General features: G+C 37.2%; 2 protein-coding genes across 2 annotated transcripts in view; one reads left to right on the top strand and one right to left on the bottom strand.

Moving 5' to 3' along the window:
• Positions 1-24,010, top strand: part of LOC129273049 (G-protein coupled receptor 83-like) — a 182,573-nt gene that overhangs the window by 69,374 nt on the left and 89,189 nt on the right. The gene's annotated exons all lie outside the window — the stretch shown is intronic.
• LOC129273703 (antiviral innate immune response receptor RIG-I-like) lies at positions 1,032-23,029 on the bottom strand. Its single transcript, XM_054910769.2, has 15 exons — positions 22,178-23,029; positions 19,980-20,117; positions 18,898-19,230; positions 18,208-18,516; positions 17,208-17,437; positions 16,395-16,616; positions 14,360-14,434; positions 13,099-13,261; positions 11,326-11,448; positions 10,784-10,950; positions 8,461-8,602; positions 7,406-7,636; positions 6,753-6,920; positions 5,321-5,487; positions 1,032-3,760 (listed from the first exon to the last, which is right to left on the bottom strand). Exons 1-15 carry the CDS (start codon positions 22,323-22,325, stop codon positions 3,236-3,238), a joined length of 3,141 nt encoding a protein of 1,046 aa, XP_054766744.2. The 5' UTR covers positions 22,326-23,029; the 3' UTR covers positions 1,032-3,235.

Below are 24,010 nucleotides of genomic sequence, written 5' to 3'. Positions count from 1 at the left end.
ATCGTAGGAATACCTATGTTAAAATCTGTGACTATGGTATCATCCTTCTTAGAATAAAAGCGCATTTAATATCTAGTCGTAATGACGTCATAGCAGTCGTACGATTGGCTGCAATTTGAAACTAATTTGGCCTTTACTCCAAAATGAAGGCTTGCAATCTTTCAAAATTAGTATTCTTTCAATTAATTCTAACCTCAAATAAAATGATATGTTCCATTCACATTTTCAGAAAATGAGCAAAATGCGATTTGTTCCAAAATCGGATCGCGAACAGTCGTAAGGTGTGCAGTGGCCTTTACATGTACATTGTATGCCCTCTCATGTATTAAGACCGGAGCAAACGTCTCGGGAGCAAATATGTCACCATTTAATCAAAATCATCACGGTCAGCATACTCAGAATCACACCCTTCCATTGTCTCTTTCTTCCTCATTTCTTTATAATCACTACAATCATAAGAATCACCATCATTATCGTCACCACTACCATCAGCAACATCACCACTACCATTACCTCGATCATCATCGTTAGCACAATCATCGCCATCATCATTACAACTATCAACAACATCACCATCGTTGTCATCATCACCACCATCATCATCACCACCAACATCATCATCATCATCACCATAATCAATATCACCATCATCATCATCGTCGTTATCTTTGTTGTAGTTTTCATTGTCATCATCATCAAATCAACATCACCATCATCATCATTGTCACCTCCTTCATCATTATCCTCCCCCTCTATATTTTTTCTGTTCCTCTCTCTTTCTATTATTTCCTATTTTTTATCACCACTATCTTCTATTTCTTTGCCTTTCCCATCCTCCATAAATGGATAATAATTAATTTCTTAAAACCTATCAATTCATGTAGGTCATTATCAAGAATGTCTTTATCTCCTATCTTAAAATTGCAATACTATTTGGATATTTTTTTAGAAAGTCAACTTCAAAAGGATATATCATTCTAAATATCAAACACCATAAGATAAGCCAGAAAAGAGGCAAACAAAGTAAATTTTGATTTCATCTCTTGGATTTAAAACAAATTAATTTTAAAACTTTCTTCTGTATTAAAAGAAAAAAAACACAAATATTGGAAATCGGTCAACTGTCTGTTATTAAAATATAATAAACATGAATTATGTTCACCTCAATATTAAATACCAAACTTTCATTTGGATCAAATGAAATTCAAGCACTATTCTTTTCTTTCAACAAGAGTTGCTTTATTGTTTCTCACCATCAAAATATATTGGAAAAACTCAGGTTATGTCACTTTTCCATCTAAGAGAATATGGCTCATTTCATAAGCTGGAGTCCTCAATATACTTTAACAAATAAATGCTTGATACCGCATGTCACATTTGTATAACAAACTAAGGTGTGTACATGTATGTAGCCTTTGATAAAGATTTCTGAAATATTTTGAGTAAATATCATGCATCAAAATATTCTATATAAAAAAATATTTGCACTTGAATTAAAATCAAACATATATAGTACGATTGCTTATAAAATAAAATGCAATGCATTTTACAACACATATTATTTAAATGATTTAGAAATCTGTGTCTTCTTGACAAAATAATATGGTGGCATGTTAAATGATGTCAACTTACTTTAGACTGCTAGTATAGAGAAAGAAATCCAAATTAAAAAAACTTGTACTCTGAGATTATGGTATATTTCACTTTACCAGAATATGGGGAAGTGATTCCTCATTATTTCATTGGTAACTCTTACTCCACGCACGACATGACTGGTTCATGCTGACGGCCACCGAGACAGATATTTTTTTCCAAGTTTGGGGAGTAAGGCTGTGATGAACTCCAAACAATGCCGTCCTCACCTGAGAAACATATTTCTTTGTCATTTGAAAGAATTACATTGAAAAGCCTTCTCTGTATGCTATGTTAATGATGATAAGGCTGAAACGGTTACTTTTTTTATTCACTTCATCCATTTTCCTAAAACTTTGGGTAAAATCTTGCCTGCCATGAGAAATATAAATACCTTGTCATAAGAGATATGAGGATTTGCTCTTACTTAGTTTTAGAAATTTGTAATAAATTTGGATATTATCCCTCTATATTAGGAATACCTTTACATTAATATACTCTGTATTAAGTTAAGCAGATATTTTTGATACAATATATACAACAAAAATTCAAATTCGATCATTTACAGCCAGGTTATATCACCCTAGAGGCTACAAATTAAAGCTATTCATTATTGCAAAGTATTAAAGAACTGAAAGAACCTAACTGCATGTTGAAGTATTAAATAGACTGCATGGTATGGCTACATGTTCTACTGCACATAGATGTAAGAGCTTTAAAATTTGATAGTGCACAGATAAACTGAATATTGAATGAAAGACAATCTGGATACAACCTGATGAAACATTCAGTTTCATCTCATCTTAACTCTTTAAAGTGATAGCATTTTATGTACAAATATCCAGAAAATCTAAGTAAGGAAAACAGGATGGCAAGTTATATTTTTCAACAGAGGGGATTTATTTATATCATCCTGAAATTCAATTTTTCTTCTTTACTTTGATACCTAATATGATATGAAAGGTTTGTGGATACGTGTAGATGAGCGAGAAAAGTTTGAAATTTCATTGATGTTGACTTGGCACCTCAGAAAGGTGCACCAGTCATTCATAAAGTCATTTGTAATTTATCTATATAAGCCTTTCTTAATTTCATATAAATTGCAAGCACAGATAAAAAAAAAGTATGTAAATACCGCAAAGTCAAATTACTATGAAGAAAGTTTCTATTACTGCAAGTTAAGAATAGCAAAGAACCTAATTGGATTTCAAAGTACCATAGTTTAAGAATTTACATGACACAGCTGCTTGCTATAAGCAACGGGTCAAGCACATAACCGTAAGTTAGTTCAAAGGCAAGTTTTGAGAAAGCATAGATTGATACCATGGATTTAATAACATTGATAAAATGTTGTCATTATCATCACGTTTTGCACTTAAACGACTCTTTGCATGGTGACTTAATTTAGAAAGGATTAACTATTCTTTTGATATTGATATTTCCTTAAAATTCTGCTTTTCTCATTGCACCATTGGTACTGGTAGATATTTTGTTGATATTTCTTTTATCAATAAGCTTCGCTGGTACAAATATGAAGAAAAACAACTAATTACCGGGTATTACAATTGCTGAATTTAACTGATTTTTATACAGTTTTGTAGAACTATTGCTCTTTCTCAATAGTTTCGTCTTCAGATTCTTCATCTTCCATGCAGACGTCCAGTCTCTTCGCCAGATCTTCCAGATCGATATCCTTGATGGTGAAGAGGGAGGTTGTGTCGCTCCATTTCTTCTTGTGAACCCTGATGCCTTTGCGCACCTCGATGACCAGGTACCTGATGGAGAGCAGCGGCAGTTCATGCTCTCGGAAGATCATCATGAACCCCAACTGCTGCTTGCACCTTTTACACTGGACCTCCTGAGACACCTTAACGTCCCCGTAGAGGGTTTGGTCTTCTTGGAACCTCTCCGTTATGATGCGTTCTCGGAAGTTTTCCTCGATGACTATGTGATGCTGTCCGTTGATGGACCTGATGTCCTCCGTGTAGCAGATGAATTCCCGGCAGTGTTTGCAGAGCAGCTTGACTTCCTTGTGGACTTTCCGGTTAGATTTCTTTTTTTCAGCTGCTAGTCGGCCAGACCTCTGAAGGGATCGCTCGCTGGCATCTTGCCTCTGGAGTTCAGCAATCTGAAATGTTCACCACAGAAAGGGTATTGGTACAACATCTTGTAAAAAGTTTGGGTCCTTTAACATAAAGCTTCATGATTCAATGTGAAGCTGATTTTCATGCCTGATCATACACAGTAGTCAATGCAATCAGTCAAGTCTAAATCGAGAGTTGAAAGTCAAACTCTCAATAAAAATGGAAACTCTACTAAGAGAGGACGCTGGATGTCAAATTTTAATTCTATTGGCTGAAAAAACATTCAGTGACTACTACACTTTTGTAATATTTGAATGTTGGAGGACACTGGATAATGATTCCCATTACTGACCCTTTACCAAAACTTAAGACATACTTTAAATTCCCAAATCTGTTTTTAAGTGTCGTTTTTAAATGCCTCCTGAGAGCAACCTATGGCGCATGCCCCTTGACCTCGTGACCTCATAATTTCAATTTCACCATAAGACTACAATCCAACAACAAAACACTCACACCTTCCAAGCCTACAGGGTTTGAGCTTTTTTGTCGGTAGCTCTGAAGCTTTGAAATTGTCTACCAATCCAACCATATAATTGTAACACTTCTGGAACCTTCAAATCTGAACTAAAAGCTGACCTCAAATCTGAGCTAAAGACCTGGGGTGGTATTCTGAGATCCATTTTATCTCAGATGAAATAAAATATTTTATCTCTGTTAAAATCAGTGGGATAAAATACCCTTAAAATCTCTCCGAATTGGTATTCTAAAAACAATTTATCTTCATTTTATCTCTGTAAGACACACCTATTTTTTAATAAATATCCAATTAGAAATGCCCTTTTATAGCTCTCTCATATCACTCAACCAATGGAATTCCATTCCTCCAAGAGATGTGGCAAAGGAGTGAAATTGCGTCAATATATTGACTTCAAATACGCTTGCGCATCTTTACAGAGATTTCTTTTTAAAAAATGACAATACTCATTTTTTTTTTTCGAAGTCTATATCGCATCTTTTCAAGCATCATTTCAAAGACAATATTAGTAAAGAAAAGTCTTATGAAATACTTCCTGATTGTACAGGAATAACGTTAACTTAGGTGTTATTCTCAATGAATATATAATTTTTCTTCACTTTCATGTCAACATTTGGAGTTAATTCACCTAGAAATAATGATGAAATCAATGTCGCGGAGATAAAATAGCCCTTACCCTCTTTTAAGTTTATTTTATCTGGCTTCAAAGTAATATGGGCGCAAGCACATCATCCGCGTTGCTATGGCCAGATAAGCTATAGGTATGTCTACGCAGGCACTGCTCTGTTGCGTATCATCTGTAGATACGCAAGATATCATTTATACGCAAGAAAATTTTTTATCTGAGAGATAAAATGTCATCTCAGAATACCAATTTCATTTTAAGAGATAAAATTAAATATTATAAAGATAAAATGACCTCAGAATACCGCCCCTGTCTTTTACAGCAATAGTGTGGACAATGTGTGCAATACCGCAGGCACCATCACATTTGACTGTTTCTCACAGACAGATAGTGCTATACAGATGCTGTTAATAATCATCTTGCCTCCATGTAAAGTAGACTTACATTATCCAAGTACTCCTGTTTGTTATCTTTGATCATCCCACAGACAGTCTCTGTAGCTTCCTCCATCATCCGCTCACGAATCCTGTTCATTTTCTCTCTTTCAGCCAGCTTGCGAAGGCGTTTGTTGAACACAAGGTAGAACTTCCCGCCCTCCGCTCTGCTTCTTCCTACAGACCAACCAAAAACAAATATTACAGGGGCAACTTTCACAAAACTGCTCATAAACTAATATGAATGAGTGGAAAATGAACTGCCAAACTGTGAGCAATACTTAACATAGATTTTCTAATTATTGAAATTACAAATGTGGCTGATATTATACTTTTGAACTGAAAATGCGTTTAATTGTATAAACCTTGGCATACGTGATGGAAATTGACAAAGAAACTACTGTGGCTTGTCGCATCCAGTTCATAAAATTGTACATAACTTTGCAAACAGTTTGGTGAAACAGCTCCCAATCATAATGAATCCTTCCAAACTGCTTGTTAAACACAATATACTCCAATCTTCATGCCATTGAAATATAAGGGTTGTGTGGTCTAGTGGCTAGAGCATTGGACTCACGATTGAAAGGTTTGTGAGTTCAAATCCCTGCACTGCCATTATCTCCACTTTAATTAAAAAAGGCCCGAGAGTAATTTCTGTCATCTACAATGGTAAGCCACTATGACTGGTTAACCTAGACGTAAAAATGTTTCATATGTAATTGGTCATATGCCAGCTTGGCGTTGATGCAGCAGAAAGCTGCTTTGCCAAGTTCCAATGGGAGTTACCTCAAAAGAAACATTACAGAAAGAGTTACACTTAAACGCAACTCTATATTCATAAGCAACTTCATTTTTAACCAACTGAAAGCACGTATTTGGTACTTGCGCTTGATATTGATTTGGGTTCGGTAGTTTTATGGGCCAGAGAATAAGTTCCTTGACTGTAAATCATTAAATTATCGTCCTAATTCAAAAAGAAGATTGAAAACATTTGATTTTAAATTGTGTTCATTCATTCATTCATTCAATCATTCAATTAAACATTCATTTTCTTCCGATTTTTCATGTAGAATATACAAATCAATAATATCATAAATATAGTACAAAAACAATGAATGTAAATTATTTTTTTTAAATGGAAGGTGTAAATCTACATACAGTGTACCTATGAATAAAGATAACGTGTGAGCAGATAAATACTGTGACAAGGACAAAATTGAAAACAATGCCTCAGGGCAGATCGACCTCCAAAAAAAAAATCTCAAGTCATTGAATGAAGATTGGACATGGTGACCTGAAAATGACCATCATGCTATTGACCACTCTCCACTCTCCACCTTCAGTTAACTTTTGGACTTTCACTGTCGCAAACTGAATTCTGTTATTCCTAGAGACTTTGTACAGGGAGCGACCCTATCCAGTAAACAATGGATTAAACTCACCCCTTGCTTGGACTCTACCTATGTCATCTCTGACATAGTTGTATCTGATCACAAGGTTGCACATCTGGATGTCCAGACCCTCTTCTGCTACTGAGGTTGAGATGACGAGCTTGTGTTTCTTCTCCTTGAACATGGCAAGTAACTGTTCTTGTTGGGTTTGAGTCATACCTAAATTAGAACATAATTTGAGTGATATACAACTTAATTTCTGGCATGTTGTCAATGACCTCCAGCCCTGTCCATCATAGTAAAAAAACTTTCTACATTCATTAACCCTCCTAAATCTCTTTATAAACGTATGTCACATGGTGTCCCCCAAGGCTCTATCTTTCCACCATTGTTGTTTTTCTTTTCCATATCTGACATGAGACAACATTATTTGATGGGGCAAACATCGAACACTGAGCAGCAAACCTACCAGCATTCCACCAGTTCCAATCTGGCTCCTGTAATGAAAATTTTTTAGAGATGGAATTCTAGAGATGAGTTTTCCTGAATCCAGGTCAGTAAGATTAGATGAACAAATTCTAAACTTGTGTTTCCACCCGTCTCAGTGAGAATGCCAGGACTGAGGAATTCTCGAGATAACATTTCATGGATCCATGCCAGTAAGCTCATATCAAAGTCCTAAAAGAAACAAATTCCAAACTTACCAGTACTTCCACCCGTCCCGATGAGAGTGCCAGGATTGACGGATGCCAGAGATGGTGTTTCCTGGATCCAGGCTTGTAGCGCTCTTGTGGAGTCCCTGGTATTGGTGAACAGGATGGCCAAAGTCTCTTCCTTTTCTTCGTATTCTTGAATTAGGATCTTCTCCAAACGCTGCAGCACTGGATTCTCATTGCTTGGTCCATGACATATCTCCTCAATCTTAGGTTTGATTCCTACAATACAATGAAAAATTATAGTCGCAGCTTGTTGACTTCCAAAGCTACAAAGATCTGGAACTGCTATAGGCCTATACATGTACTTTGTCCATGGACAACCTGGTATGGGTTCGTTCCTACCAGTCAAACTTAACTGTTACAACAGAGAGACAGAGAGTAATGGATTTGAAGTAAGCAATCAAAGCTGTAGTTGATCTCCAAGAGAAATGTCAAAGTTTAACACAGTCACAATGGACTTGTGTACTTTGCAAAGTCTTCAGAAAGGGACCCCTTTTTCAGGAGCTTGAAAATCTCACATTATCCGTAGCTGGTGTTGTATTTGTTGACTAACTATCTATTTCGTAAAACCACACCAATACATAAGCCATTTATAATAATAAAATAATGACAGACTTCCCAACTTATGTGACTGGAAAATATGGAACATTTTGCAAAATAGTATTTCCCATAGGATTTGATAGTAAAGCTATCAAGAAAAATAGGAAATCCATATCAAAACACAAGATCAGGGGCCTGTTGCATAAAACTTTTTACCTGAGAAAACTCTGGTAAAAACTGGAAACTATTAAAGGTTAGTCTGATTTTTGCCATTGACTTTAACACAGGGCAAAAACTCAGGTAAAAACAACCTGAGTTTTCTCAGGTAAAAAGTTTTATGCACCGGGCTCCATAATGGTAAAAAAAATAATATTCCTTCCTCCAAATTCAGAATGGTTGAAAAGTCAGAAATGAGAATGCTGATGTTTTGCATTAGGAGGTAGACAAAATAACATTAATTGCACTAATTTCAAATGAATGCACTTGACCACAGTGAGACCTACCTTCAAAGAGTTTGATCAGTCTGTCCACTGAAGCCTCCGTGTTTTGATTCCTGTCGATCAGAATCTGTGTATAGGAGTTTATATGATTCAGAGCGTCCACTGTCCTGGCGTCTCTGTTGATGTACAGCGATTCGTTGTATACCTGCAGAAAGGAAAGAATTCGGATAGAAATTGAGCATTTGTTTCCTAATATGGAGAATTTATTTCTCACCAGTGGGATAATTATCAAACAAAGTGATTACCCCCATAAACAAGTGGAACGCCTCTGGCAGTCTCGCCTGCATTACGCGATTTGATATAGCAACAGTGCTAACTTTGAAAACTACTACAAAATAATCATTCACAAAAACACCATTCATATACTGACATAATACCACGTTCATTGACCATAAATGACATTTGAACGGTGACTTAAGACTTGTCAACTACACCCATGTCCACATTTCATTCACTCTATCTATAAACTTTCAAAGTTATGATGGGGTTTCAACAAATACCCCCAACACTGCCAAAGTTCATTGACCTTTAATGTCCTTTGACCATGGTCATGTGACCTGAAACTCGTACAGGATGTTCAGTGATACTTGATTACTCTTATGTCCAAGTTTTATGAACTAGATCCATAAAATTTCAGAGTTAGGATGGTAATTGAACAAATACCCCCAACATGGCCAAAGTTCATTGACCTTAAATGACCATTGACCATGGTCATGTGACCTGAAACTCGCACAGGATATTCAGTGGTACTTGATTAACCTAATATCCAAGTTTCATGAACTAGATCCATAAATTTTCAAAGTTATGATGGTAATTCAACAAATACCCCCAACTTGGCCAAAGTTCATTGACCCTAAATGACCTTTGACCTTGGTCATGTGACCTGAAACTCAGGCAGGATGTTCACTAATACTTGATTAACCTTATGTCCCAGTTTCATGAACTAGATCCATACATTTTCAAAGTTATGATAGTAATTCAACAAATATCCCCAACTTGACCAAAGTTCATTGACCCTAAATGACCTTTGACCTTGGTCACGTGACCTGACACTCAAGCAGGATGTTCACTAATACTTGATTAATCTTATGCTCAAGTTTCATGAACTAGGTCTATATACTTCCTAAGTTATGATGTCATTTCAAAAACTTAACCTTCGGTTAAGATTTTGAAAATAATTCTCCCAACATGGTCAAAGTTCATTGACGCTAAATGACCTTTGAACTTGGTCATGTGACCTGAAACTCAGGCAGGATGTTCAGTAATACTTGATTAACCTTATGTCTAAGTTTCATGAAATAGGTCTATATACTTTCTAAGTTATGATGTCATTTCAAAAACTTAACCTTAGGTTAAGATTTGATGTTGACGCCGCCGCCGTCGGAAAAGCGGCGCCTATAGTCTCGCTCTGCTATGCAGGCGAGACAAAAACCCAGCAAAATGCTTGAACATAGATACATTCATGTATTGGGAAAAATCATGGTCATTCATGATCCGCTGTACTATGAATGTATAATGACTTAACCATAAATAAACTGGGCTATTTCAACACCTTAGAAGACTAGGGGGGGGGGGCTGAGCCCCCCATGATCTTGGTTGTCGATCACGCCATCGCAATGAAAATTGGCAAGCGCGTTACCCATGGCATAATCTACAAAACTATAAGATCAAATTCTGTGAAAAATCTCATCGCTAATTGATTATGCTAATTTATCAAAAGTTTACTCTAATTGACTAAATAATACCCCTAAATGCTAATTTTTGGTACACAGACTATTTATAGGGATATGGCCAAATATACTCTAAAAAGATTTCAACATCACATTCATTTTCTTATGTATGTTATTGTTTTCTAAATTTCTTCTATATTTCTTTGTTTTTCGACTTATTGTTTATTATTTTATTCAATGGAAATTGTCGAGGCTTTATTTTGCCAATAAACAAGTTGGAATTAATTGATTTTCATCAGAAAAAGGAAAAATAATGATACATTTATGAATTTTGGCTAAGAACACTATTTGCATTGGATTTGTACACAAATTCATGTTTTTGAGCAATTTGGGTCTGCATGCTCTTACAAAATGTTGTGTAATTTCGTAACCGTGTACCTGGGGGTCGCAATTGTTATCTCAAAAGTTGCACAAGACTTGAGAGTAAAAAGTCAGAGAGCACCATGGTCAAAAAGTTTTGCGCGACGGATTAATCGCAAAAAATGTTGAGGGAAATGTTCATGTGGACTGAAATTTTCTTCCAGTACAGTGCATAGATTCTTCTGTGGGAACCCTGTATATATTTCCAATTTGCTAATGAGCTAAGAGAGCCCAACCTTTAGAAAATTAGCACAATCTTGAAGAAACCTGGCTATTTCGGAGTCCTTCACTTCAACAGAGAGGAACTGTAGTAACTTGGTGGTCACCCCTTCATATTGTTGAGTGCCTCGAAAAGATGACATCTCTGTCATTTCTTGCCGACATTCCAGGATCTTTTTACCAGCTGCAAAAAGGACATTATTGATATTACAAGAAGTTAAATCTTAAATACTACTACTACTTCTATGATTACTACTACTACTACAACTACTTCTACTTCTACTATTACTACTACTTCTACTGATGCTGCTACTTTCATTGCCAATGTCTGGTTTGATGTTTGTGAGTAGGTTAATTCAATCACTTTGTTTTACCAACCTTTATAAATTCTACATTTAATGTCATTAAATCATCATCATCACCAATATCATCATCATCATCACCACCACCAGCATACAGTACATGTGTACATCACTTATTACTCTAGCTATAATTAATTATGCCCCCCCCCCCTGATCAGATAAGACTGATATTCATAATACATTTGTTTCATTCTTACTTATTCCTCCCTCCGATATCTTATCAAGGTATGAGACTATAGTCTGTTCGACTGGCTCCATTACACGGCCTAGTTCAATCTTGAATGGGTCTTTATCGTCTCTCCCCTCTACTCCAATTGTTTCTGCACATTCGAAAGAAAAGAAATAAATGAAAAACCAAACATATCATTCAGATTATTTAAAGCTAAACTCAGATAGTTACAGCATACCTGTACAATGGTTTCATAAGTCTTTAAATTCAACGTTACTTGTCACCATGCCATCGTAGATCTAAATTCAGAAAAGCTAACCTGTTAAAGAAGAATGAAACCTTTGGAACAAGTTGGCTTTGGTGGAAACAGAAAAATAAAAGAATAAGATCAAAGCAAGTTTGAGAAAAATCTACAAATAGTGAGAAAGTTATGAGCATTTGAATATTTCAATCATTAATGCTATGGAGACCCTCCAATTTGCAATGTGACAAATATTTGTGATATCACATGTGAACAACTTTCCCTTTGATGGACTCTAAAATACCCCGAAAATGTATATTTTTGCTCTTCTTTAGGGTGATACAAACTCTTTATCCATAATGTAATCTTTGAAAATCTGTATTGCACACCCTCCTACAGAAAGAATACATGATCTACTGATAGATGTGAGAAAAGAGGCATTTTAAGTGAAATATATAGAAAAAAAATGGCAAAGTTGTTCGCATGTGACATCACACATCTTCGTTGCATTGCCAATGGGAAGGTCGACATTACAATAATGATCGAAACTTCAAATGCTCGTAATTTGTCTCACACTTTTGTTTGTCTGTTTTTGCACAAGCTATCCTGTTTCAAGGGATTCATTTTCCTTTTAATAAACTACCACAATGAAGATGGACACATGTGGGACATTGTACAAACCTGATAAAAGTCCCAACACTTGCCTGGAATACCAGATGCTCATTTTTATACTTCCTCAGTATTAAATTGCACATGTTCTACGGGAATCATTTTGCACAGATACATACAAACACGTGGGCAGAAATTCTATTGGATTCTGTTTGACTTTGATCTCATTTTGAACCCTTTACAAGTGTCATTTATGGTTCTGTCTTTCCTGCATGCATTCCGCTATTTGACAGCATAGCATAATATGTACTGCCAAATAATATGAAATTTCATATCATATTCTGTTCTTGGTTCCTTTGTGCATCTCAGTATAGCTGCACTGTACATAAGGACATGTAAACAATTTATCCAGAAGTGAGACCAGGGCCCTGCCTCAGGCCATGTTGCTATGGATTCAAATAAAAACAAAAATAAAATGTGCTTTTAAAAATTATTTATTTTATTTCTATTTTTTTTTGGGGGGGGCGGGACATCGTGGTCTAGCTCTCATCTTTCAATCTCAGGGACATGGTTTTTAATTCCAGTCATGACATGTTTTCCTTCAGCAAGAAATTTACCCACATTGTGTTGCAATCAACCCAGGTGAGGTTAATGGTATACCGGCAGGAAGTAATTCCTAAAAAAGCTGTGAGCACCAGATCGGTAGACTAGCTTACCCGGGGTAATATAGGAGCGCCTTGAGCAACCAAGGTGGATATACATGTATGCACTATACAAATCCCGTATTAATTATATTTTATTAGAAGAATATAAACAGAAGAACCTGCATTGGATTCATTGGTCCAACACTACAACCAGGGTCCTATTTTTAAATGCTCCTGTTGTAAGCTAGTGAAATCCTGTAGTCCCATTGTTCAATATCACAACTGTTAACTTTGAGCATCGGCTCACCTTCTTTTGGGGTGTGGTAGCTCCTCTTAAGGCTATCTCTGTATCTGACCACCGTTGAGATCTCATCCGCGTCGAGATTGGCGCAGAGTTTGAGGACATGCTTGACGGCATCGATCTGCCTCTTGGCCTTCTTCACACCCAGCGATGCAGTGAGACCCACAACCTGCAGTAGAAAGAGAGAGAGAGAGGAAGATGAGGGACAGAGATGCTAATGTTAAAAAGAAAATTTCAGTATTTTTAAAGCTGAAAATCAGTATTTTGGTGAGCAAATCAGTCTTCTCAAAGGAATACCATATCTAACTGAAACTTTAGAAATCAGAATTTTGCATGAAACCATCAATTTTCTTCTCATTTTTCATTACTAAATACAAAAAATCTGTACTACTTGGCAGCTCTGATTTGTTCACTATAATCGGTACTATCCGTCTTATAAAGTATTACAACTACATGTAGGGCAACTCTGCCGTTAAGGCAACTACCATGGTAACGGGGCTCAGCAGCCAATCGCAATCAAGATTTCCATGGAAGTTAGAACAAAGGAAAATTCACAAAAACTGTAAGTCTTTAGGAAACGGGCCCCAAGTACATTTTTTTTTAACCCCACAAATCATAACTTTATACAGAACATTTGAAGGGAAACCAAACAGATACCAGGGCCCCGTCTTACAAAGAGTTACGACTGATCAAATCAATCGTAACTCTATGGAACTCCATCGGTGTCATAATTTTTTCTACAGGAAATGTGCACGATGTCCTTTGTAAACAAAGAGAAGCACAGTGAATTTTCAAGACAACGATGAATGCATGAATATACACCATAATTATAAAATATTTTGAACAAACATGAATAATAGATATTGACATTGCTGGCCGTCCATAGTTGCGATCGATCGGATCAATCGCAACGTATTGTAAGACAGGGCCCAGCATTACTCTAAATATATAAAAGTGAAAGAAGTTGCAGTAATCACTGATTTTATGAGAAAGTCTGTAAAACCAAGATTAAGTGTCACCATATCATCTTAATCTAGATCTGGTACAGTTGAACTTTGTGAAATCATGCAATCTATGAAAGCTGAAAAGAAATCACACTGAAGATCGCCAACGAAGATGAGCATTAATTGCTTGGAAAAATACCTGGCATTTTGCTGGAATGTCATGCCTATTTTTGCTTATTTCTCAACAATTACACAGTTTCTCCTAGAAGTTTTTTCATTTATACATATTTTATTGGATTCTGTTTGAACTCATTCCTGCTTACCTGTGGTAAAGGCGGTTGATTTCTTTTTTTCATGTCTCTGTAAAAGGCCATGATGGAGTTGTAAGGATTTTCTTTCTGTTGATAAAAAGTGGAAACAAAACATTGATATGTGTTTTTTTTAATGCCAACCTGTTGATCATCCTGCCTGAAAATAGAAATAAATTGACAGACAAACTGATACATATCTACATGTACATGGAATTTCAAATTAGAACCAATAAATATTCTTCCAGGGGCTATTCCAGCTGCTTAATTTTACATCTACAGCTAAACGCACGTGGATGTTAAACTGTCGCCAGCCACGCCGCAGCTTAGATTAGTTTCCAACTAGATATGATGCTTGCACGTTGTGGATATAACATTAAATCTCACAATTTACTTTTTCATACAAATGTCAACTTGACATAATAACTGGCGAGATGAATGTTGACAAGCGGATGGCATCTTAAAGCTTCAGTATTATTAGAGGGTAAGGGTTGTTAGTTTGTTCAACAGTATATTGCTGATTCGTCTACTCTCTGTATAGTCTCATCCTACATGGTCTCATCATTGTTTGTCCACAATAAGCCTGTTCACGGTTGTAAACTGCGCACGAGCAGAAAAAGGTCATTGGAGACAACCATGAAGGTGGCTTTCAAATTCACTGACATAGGCATTTGTGATTTGATGATTATTCATGTATTCCTTTCAAAATATTTATCACGTCCAAGCTGAAGAGTAATAAATAGAGCCTTCATAATCACTGGTATTTGACAGTAGCCTAAACAATAGTCAAATGTGCCAAAGGCAGACAATAAAACAGATTTCCAAACTTTATTCCTGATGTACTATTCTAGTCACCTGGTCTATACAATGCCTTTTGTTCTTAGAATTTGAATACTCTACCGGTAAAGCTTACGCAACATCTACATTTGAAACTGATAGTGCTTATCCTAATGAAAAATCACAAAGGTCATTTGAGAAAAGTTGATCATGGGCTAACCGTGAACTGGCTTATTATACGGACCATTTATATAGCACAGCTTAACATTTGGTATATCATTACCCCGGCTGTAGCTGAGCCGCCATATAGGCGCTCAATCAATCATTCAAGTAATTTCTGCCTACTGGGTACCCATTCACCTCGATCACCTGGGTTGAGTGCAGCACAATGTGGGTATATTTCTTGTTGAAAGAATCGAACCCATGTCCCTAAGATTAAAAGAGTCATAACCACAAACTGCGACCCCCCCCCCACATAACCAGTTCCCCTACTATACAATTGGTCTGATTGCCTTTTAGTCCATTTTATACCAATGTTGTTTTCTAACTTCCAGTTGGGTCAGACCCATTTCACCTGATATCCAATTGGTCTAAGACCACTTAGTTTATATGGTTAGATGAACTGTTTATGAACCAAATTTTCATTTGATAAAGTACAAAACATATACTTAAGACAAAGAGGAAATTAGACAAAACTGGAACTAGAACTGCAATCGTATCAGAACGATGTGCATGCATTGACGCATGTGATTGTTTTGGTTTCGCAATCAATGAAAAATAAGCAATATGGCAATACCTGAAAATACCAGATTTGACTGAATAGAAACAAGAATGCTACGGGCATTTTATCAAGATAAGCAATTTTGAAACATAAAAGGGCGCCATCCATAAAACAGAAAATTACTGATGCGTGAAATTAGACTCATATATGCACAATAATACCATAAGAAATCCCTGAAAATATGAGATGCGAATGAATAGAAACCAGAAAGCAATGGCAATTTATATGAATTAGACTTAATGAGGAATTTGACCAAATTGACAGCAGATTGAATCGATTTAGCCCATGTGGTATTGGACTATATGTAGACCAACTATTTGGAGACCAAATTAACATTAATCTGTAGAGCATTTCATCGACATATGTCATCAGACAAGTTGTCAGATCTGACAACTTTCCTTGATTCTGATAGGCTGAGAATCAGAGTTCCTGTGGCAATTGTCGGATAAAACTTACTTTGTCTGATAACCTTTGCAACAAGATCTTGCTTACCTGGGTGTTGTGGCATTCATCTAGGATGATAAGGCGTAGGGAAGAAAGAGAGAAGCTCCCATCCTGGAGGGCGTTGAGGAGTATCTGTGATGTCAGAACGATGACATCAGACTGCTCCAACTGATGCACCAAGGGAACCTGAGAGGACATGTCTCCGCTGATGCCGTCAACCTCGGGGATGAACTCCTGAAAGGCTTTCTTCTGCTGCTCTACCAGGGCAACCTTGGACAATTCAACACGTTGGATCATGGTTAGTTTGCTGTGCAACACCTTTCGCTCTTGGAAAGTCACCTGAATATGCATCTTAAAGATCCTGACTGGGACTTGTAGATAGAAGGTCCCTATCATTCATTAAAACAACAAGTTGTATATTTTGTGCCAGTCTAGTGTCAAGATCAAATTGTTGATGCAGTTTCAGGGTCTGTGTCTGCAGACTAGATCATAGTAGGCATATCAACTGATTGATTTTTATTTCAAAATAGTTCATTATCCCAGTCCGCATCAAAACTTGTTTCCTAGTATGCTTACTGTGAAAACAAATTGAAATACACCTGTAGAGTAAAAAAATCAATTTAGACAAACCGCAAAGAAAAAATGAAATCAACATAATGATTCAGCTATGATTTTAACTACCAATTGCTGTAAGCACTTCTTGCATGTGATTGGCTGTGAGCATTTGTAAAAAATGAAAACCATGGACAAAACTCCAAGAAATGCTCTTGTTGTTCATCATGAACAAAGTGCATGATCAAAGTGCTGTCTGATTGTCTCTGAAAGAGCTAATTATCCAAGTTCCTCTGAATCATTGCTCACCTTATTTACAATAAAGACAACTTTTTTTTGTTCCTTGCTGGCTCCATTCTGCTTCATCAAAGCATTCATTGCGATGGCGATGGCCACCCGAGTCTTCCCAGATCCCGTAGGTGCTACAATGACCGAGTTCTTGCCTTCGAGGGAGTGTTCTGCCAACTCTTCCTGGTAGTCATGGAGATGTAGACTCTCTAAGGTCATAGGGGTACTGTGGGCTATATTACTCTCTGTGACTGAAAACAATGGAATAGAATAATCTGCTATCAATCATCAAACAATCAGACAACATAAAAAAAAGTCTGAGAAGTTGTAACTAACAGCATTTAAGTAATGTTGGTTGAGAAGCACCTAAACTTCATTGAGCTAAATATCAATTGCATATGATGATTGCTTTAACTACTGTAGTATAAACAAGAAACGCATGTTATAAGTAACAGACTATCAATCACAAATTTACAATTAAGTGAAAACTTAAGATTGATTTTGGACCTATATGTTGAATGCATAATTTATCATAAGTTTTTTTAAGCAATGATCCTTTTGCATAGTCCATCTTCTAATCTGACGAAATTGAAAATATGTCTGAGAAGTGATGCAAGAAATTTGAAATCAACTATCAGAACAACTAGTTTTAGCTCCCTCCAATGATGCAGTCAATCATGTGACCAGCCAACCCCAAACTAACGATTAATCACCCAAAATGAGTTGTGAGATTTTCATTGAGGTTGAATAGACGCATCCTAAGCTTTAAAATGGGATATGACCCGGCAGACTTGATTAACCAAAACCGAGATAACTATTTGAAAGAAGTGTCAAAGAAACTCTTGCATATTATGTTCTGTTTAATTTTACAACTTCAAATTTTCATAAAATGAAGAAGAAGAATTCTTCATTTAAATAAACTGGTTTTTAATATTACTTTCTGAAGACAAAAGTACTATTTTGGCTATTTCCGAGAACCTATCCTGTAGACTTTTTGGGATGATTGGTCACTAAGTATTACCAGAAGCAGTGCTGGAAGGAGTGGTAGGTTTGGGTGCATCTGATAGTTGCAGTAGCTGTAGCATTGGTGACACACTATCAGCATTCGCTTCATCGCCAGACTGTCTTTCACCATTAGACCTTCTTTGCCCACCAGGTCCATCATCAGCAGTACCAGCACCACTGGAATCTGGTTTATCTCCGCTGTCAGGCTTGTCATCATCAGGACCATGTTTGTCATTACTGGGCCTTTCCTTGTTCTCGGGATCTTTAGCCGGTCCTCCGTTGTCATCATCGTCATTATCATGGCCATCTGGGTCTCCACGGCTATCTGTGGTAATTTTGGTTATTTATTGAATTTCTTCAAAATTATCACCATCATTCACATCATCCCATTATCTTCATTCTTGTCATCATTATCACTGACATTCACCTTATTGTGATAATCAAAATCATTCTCCATCACCATCAGTCAAATTATCATTTCCATCATTAGTACCACTATCATTTCCATCACCATCACCATCTTCATCAGCATCACTATCACCACCATCATCTTCATCGTCATCACCATCATCATCATCATCATCATCACTATCACTATCGCCATCATCATCACTATCACCATCATCATTCCCATGATCATAATTTCAACATCACTCATTCAAAATGAAATGCACTTTCCATTATCATTATCATGACATTATTTCACCTTTTCCTGTACCCCTGTATGCATCCTCCAAACTTTGGGCCAACACAGGGTATTTAATTTCTCGAAGTCCTTCGATAAGCTCTTCCATAACTTCTGATGGTTTGGCTTGGAGACGCAAATTCAACTCACTCCAGGTGGTTCTTGGTGGGTGAGTCCTTTCAGTTGTCCTGATGGCTTCCTTTTCATGGTTTTCAAAGCTGGTTAAATGGGGCAAGAGTTCCAGCGGTGGGACCTTTATCAAATCTTCTTCTGTACCCAAGAGGAGATTTTTCAATTCCCAGCTATCATCCAGTTTCTTTTCCATATGGATAACATCATGTAGGAACCTATGTCCTGATGAAATGAATCAGAAAGATTGGGATAATGAAAATGTTCTGTTCTCATATAAACCTTAAACATTTACAGGTGGTTTCAGGTATTTTCTGATCAGGAAATTTTCCCTGATCTACCCCGATCAGAAAGTACCAGGTAATTTTGGCAGTGTGAAAGCAAATTATGCGTAATCTCCCAGAAAGAAAATACCAGCTGAATAGTGGGTGCTTGTCAAAATTACGAGAACTTTCGCGGGGATTTTCCAAGGTCGCAGGTATTTTGGCAGTGTGAAAGCAAATTAAGGGAACTTTTAGCCCAGCATGTAGTTGGGCGCGGGTGCCATGGGTGGTTGCTGAGCTAGCAATTTTGAATCTCGCACCTTGCTTGCTTATCAGACCATACTGCGCATGCTTGTAACTTAAGGAATTTATCCTGAAGGGTATGTTTTGGGGTGGTGGGAATGCGATGCAGGAATAATTTTTTAGCCTGAAATAGTTCTCGTAATTTAATGGGGATTCTTGTGATTGAGGCAGTTTGAAACCACCTAAAAATCACACTTTGTACCCCGTCAATGATTCTGTGTTATGCGCACAATGCATGCACCAGCTAGGGCATAAATTAATCAACCACCAATGCCTGTATCACTCGCTGAAAAGCCCTCCGAACATAAGTTCATGACCAAAAAGCCTGTGCCCTTCTTACAAACTAGCTGACGTGCCATGTTTTCCAAAACTGATGTGCCCTCGAGACAGAAGAAAATTCTTTCTTACCTGACTTCTTGAGTGAATCCATGAATTTCTTAACAACTCCTCTCTTATCTTCCATGTCATCAATTGCCTGTAGCAGCTCTCTCACTCCTTCTTGTCTGCTTCTTTTGATTGCATCATGGATCATGGAAGATTTAGCACCTTGAAGAAAAAACCGTGAATAAGCAGTACTAAGTAACAAGTAACAAGTGGAGCGCCTCTGGCAGCCTTGCCTGCATTGTGCAATTCAATATAGCAGCAGTGCTGACTTTGAAAACTACTATAGAATTATAATTCGCAAAAAAACCCAAAAAATTCATATAATGATATAATACTACGTCCATTGACCCTAAATGACATATGACCTTGATCATGTGACCTAAGACTTGTCAGTGAAACTTGATTACCCCTACGTCCACAAGTCATAAACTATATCCATAAACTTTCAAAGTTATGATGGCACCTATGATGATTATTGGAGGAAAATTTTTACGTCCACAACCACAACAATACTACTTACTACTATGAGTAGTAAGTAGGGAGTAGGGAGGCAGCGTAGCTCAGTCGGTTAGAGCGCATGTTTTGGATAAGATCGTAGATCTTAACGTGAGGGGTCCGAGTCCCGCTCATGCCGAAACGCGTCTGACAAAAAATCTGATGCTGTAGCGTTGTGTGTTAGCGTGCCTCACCACTGTATTCAGTGCAGGTGTGAATGCAGTTGGAAAACACTCCGTCCATCGGAAAAGACGCAAATGTTGGTCCCGTGTATAGGAGAGTCACAACCTATGCACGTTAAAACCAATACACTATTCGTCAAAGAGTAGGGTGTTCACCCGGTGTATTGCACCTGCCGGTCCCGGCAAAATTCAGGTCAAGTCAATCTTGATGTTCATATGCCATAATAATCAATATAATGATTGTGGGCATTAACGGAAAGACAAGACAAGAGTAAATATATGCAACATTCATACTGGTGGGTGATTCATAAAGCTGTTTGTAATTTAAGAGTGACTTAAAAGGGATGGTCCAGGCTGGAGTTATTTATATCTCAATAAATAGAGTAAGATTCATAAAGCAAAATGCTGAAAATTTGATCAAAATCGGATAACAAATAACGAAGTTATCGAATTTTAAAAATTCGCATTATTCCGCTGTTCAAAACAGTTCTAGGCATGTCAGCCTGAATATTCATTAGGTGGGCTGATGTCATATCCCCACTTGTTCTTTTGTTTTGTATTTCATCATGAAGTCAGGTTTATATAAAAAATTCTACCAAGAACTAGAACAATTGGATTGACAACTGATTAAGTGCATTAGTTATTTAGAATGGCCCCAACTTATGTCATTATTATGGAGACACATCATTTACACATGAAAAAATGAAACAAGTATGATTTCATGTAATAACATAAGAAAAGGGAAAGTAGGGATATGACATCATCAGCCCACCTAATGAACATTCATGATGTGCATATAACTGTTTTTACAAAATATTGCTAAACTTTAAAATTCAATAACTTTGTTATTTGTTATTCGATTTGGATGAAGTTTTCTGCATTTTGCTCTGAATTTTACTCTATTTATTTAGATATAAATATATTCTTTCTTGTGGTAAAAGATATACACCAAAATGTTCATTGGCTATGATTTAGCGCGTAAGAAAGGTTCACCAGTCGTTCTTAAAACTTACAAACAGCATTATGAAATGCCCCCCCCCCCCCCCCCCCGGTGTTATGCAACAGTCAAAATGATCAATTGCAACATATTAGGCCAGGACTTTCATCGTTGCACAATGCTGTAGGTTGGCCTAGAGCTTAAAGATAAATTCCAGTTTTGGTAACGATCTCAAAATGACTTTTTACAGAATCTAATATAATGACCACCCAAGTGTCTGTTTGTATGAATTAAAAATATGTGCCAAAGGATTCTGGAAGAAATTGTGTAATTGCTGAGAAATAAGCAAAATAAGCGCGGATTCTGTCACTTCCGTCGGGTCTTTATTCCAGCAATAATAATACACTGTCCCACGTGCGCTTATCTGTGTTGGTGATCTTCAGTGTGAACATTTTTCAGCGTAGATTTCAAGATTTCACAAAGTTCAGTTTATGTAACTGTACCAGATCTAGGTCCTCGATGATATACTGACAATTAAGCCTGGTTTTACAGACTTTCTCATGAAATCAGTGTTTACTACAAATACTGGCATTTCTCTTTAAACTTACCCAAATGAAATCTAAGGGAATCATAGGCACATTGCGGATCTAGATACTGCACAAGAAGCTCTCGAAATACATGTAGCATCTCAATACTTGGTGGGTCTTTAGTAGTAGAGCCAGAGCACTCTGGAGTTACTGATGATGATGATGCCATTGCTTAATTTCTCAACAGCTTGTGAAAACAAATGCAACTTCTCAGGTATTTCTGTTCCGCTGAGTTGTGTTTACTTTAAGAACAAATATTTTTTTTGCGCCTAATAGTAATATATATTTCTACTAGCCAAGCCCAGGCCAGGGTATGTCCAGAGTGTTATTGAAAAGCTTAAGTTGTAGGCTAGCTAGAAAATTTTCCTCCAGAATCTAGTCATTTCCTTTCTCATGGCCTCATGATAGGTGTGTCCCATTTTTTTCCATTCATCGGCTGAATTTTTGGGCCAATTTTTGTCCCTGCCTGATCTGATAGAGGCCTCCAGAGCCAGCCAAGCCCCAGCTAGGCGGCAGTGCTGATGGCGAGTCTCTGGCTGCACAGATTCGAAGACCCTCGCTTGAGTTGAAGTTGAACTCGGCCTCTGACCTGCAACGCCAAAGCCAAGGGGAAGTAACGTTAGATGGCTCAAAACGTCGAACCACAAAATCTCTATTCTTGAGATGAAGTAAACAAAGCACTGTGTTCAAATGTACGATAAAATCCAACCAACATCAACAAGCTCGTTCGAATTACAAAGCAAAGCAGCAAAATAGATATGGAGACGTCCAATCGTGGCCGCGATATGTGTGCAGTTAACTGAATGCAGTCGATGGAGCTGAGACTCTTCGATCTTCTTTTTTGTATTGCTTGCTTGGCTCTATAGACACGTCACGTGACAAAGTGGGAATTCCCCGGGTTGGGGGCGGGGCTAATGGCATTACATCATCAGAGTACATGTAAACATCGAGGACTCGCAATTCCAGGAGCAGCTAAATCGAGCGCAGCTGGAATTTCGTAACGTGGATTTGGGAGGGTAAATACGCAAGTTGATGGGAATCCCATTATGATTCATTTACTAAAAATATCGAGGAATTCACCGCAGACGAATCGCTCTTCAGTTTTATTTCGATATAATACTGTTAAGCCTTTTATAAGTTGTTATGTTTGTGTAGTGAATTATAGGGTTAGATAACAAAAACAATTATGATAATAGATAATTATAACGTCATTAACGTCAACAGAAGTAATGATGATAATAATAATGTAATATAATATGATGATAATAATAATAACCATAATAATGATAGTAATGATAATAACAATAACAATTACAATGATATTTAATCAAAATAATAACGCACCCTGCATGGAGACAACATTGGGTGATCTTAAGCATGTGCGTATTCGGGGGGGGGGGGGGGGGGCCCAGGCAGGGCCGTAGCCAGAAGCATTTTGTTGGGGGGGGGGTGTACCAGCTAAATTTGCCAACTAAATTTGGCGTGACAGCGCCAACGTGAGCACAGGGGGAGTCTGATGGGGGATGTGCCCCCCCCCCCCATAATAATCACATGCTGAAAGATTTTGAATTTTTAAAATTGAATTAGTGGCATTTGGTGAATACTTTAAGGTAAATTATACAAAGATATACAAAGATATTTGCACTTTAAAAATAAAATTTTGGATCAAAATAGAAAGGCTAGTGTGCCGTAGTTGCTAACTTGCAGTATAATGATATACCCTATGCATTAATAATATCAAAATCAAAGATTTGTTAATTTTTAATTGACCTTCTGTGCAAGATGTCTCAACTAAAATTTCAAGTGCTACTGCTAACAGTGGCGTACCGTGGGTCACGGCATTGGGGGGGGGGG

This window comes from Lytechinus pictus, chromosome 12, assembly GCF_037042905.1.
Source record: "Lytechinus pictus isolate F3 Inbred chromosome 12, Lp3.0, whole genome shotgun sequence".
In the NCBI taxonomy this organism is placed as follows: domain Eukaryota; kingdom Metazoa; phylum Echinodermata; class Echinoidea; order Temnopleuroida; family Toxopneustidae; genus Lytechinus; species Lytechinus pictus.
Note: the sequence above shows the minus strand (reverse complement) of the source record. Positions and strands in the feature narration are given on the sequence as shown.

Excerpts from the sequence above, each read along its gene's own strand:
- LOC129273703 (XM_054910769.2), bottom strand. The coding sequence starts at position 22,325 with ATGGCATCATCATCATCAGTAACTCCAGAGTGCTCTGGCTCTACTACT. Across the intron at positions 13,262-14,359 it reads ATCAACCGCCTTTACCACAG|GTTGTGGGTCTCACTGCATC; the intron begins GTAAGCAGGAAT and ends TTTCTACTGCAG. Across the intron at positions 11,449-13,098 it reads CTACCACACCCCAAAAGAAG|AAACAATTGGAGTAGAGGGG; the intron begins GTGAGCCGATGC and ends TCGAATGTGCAG.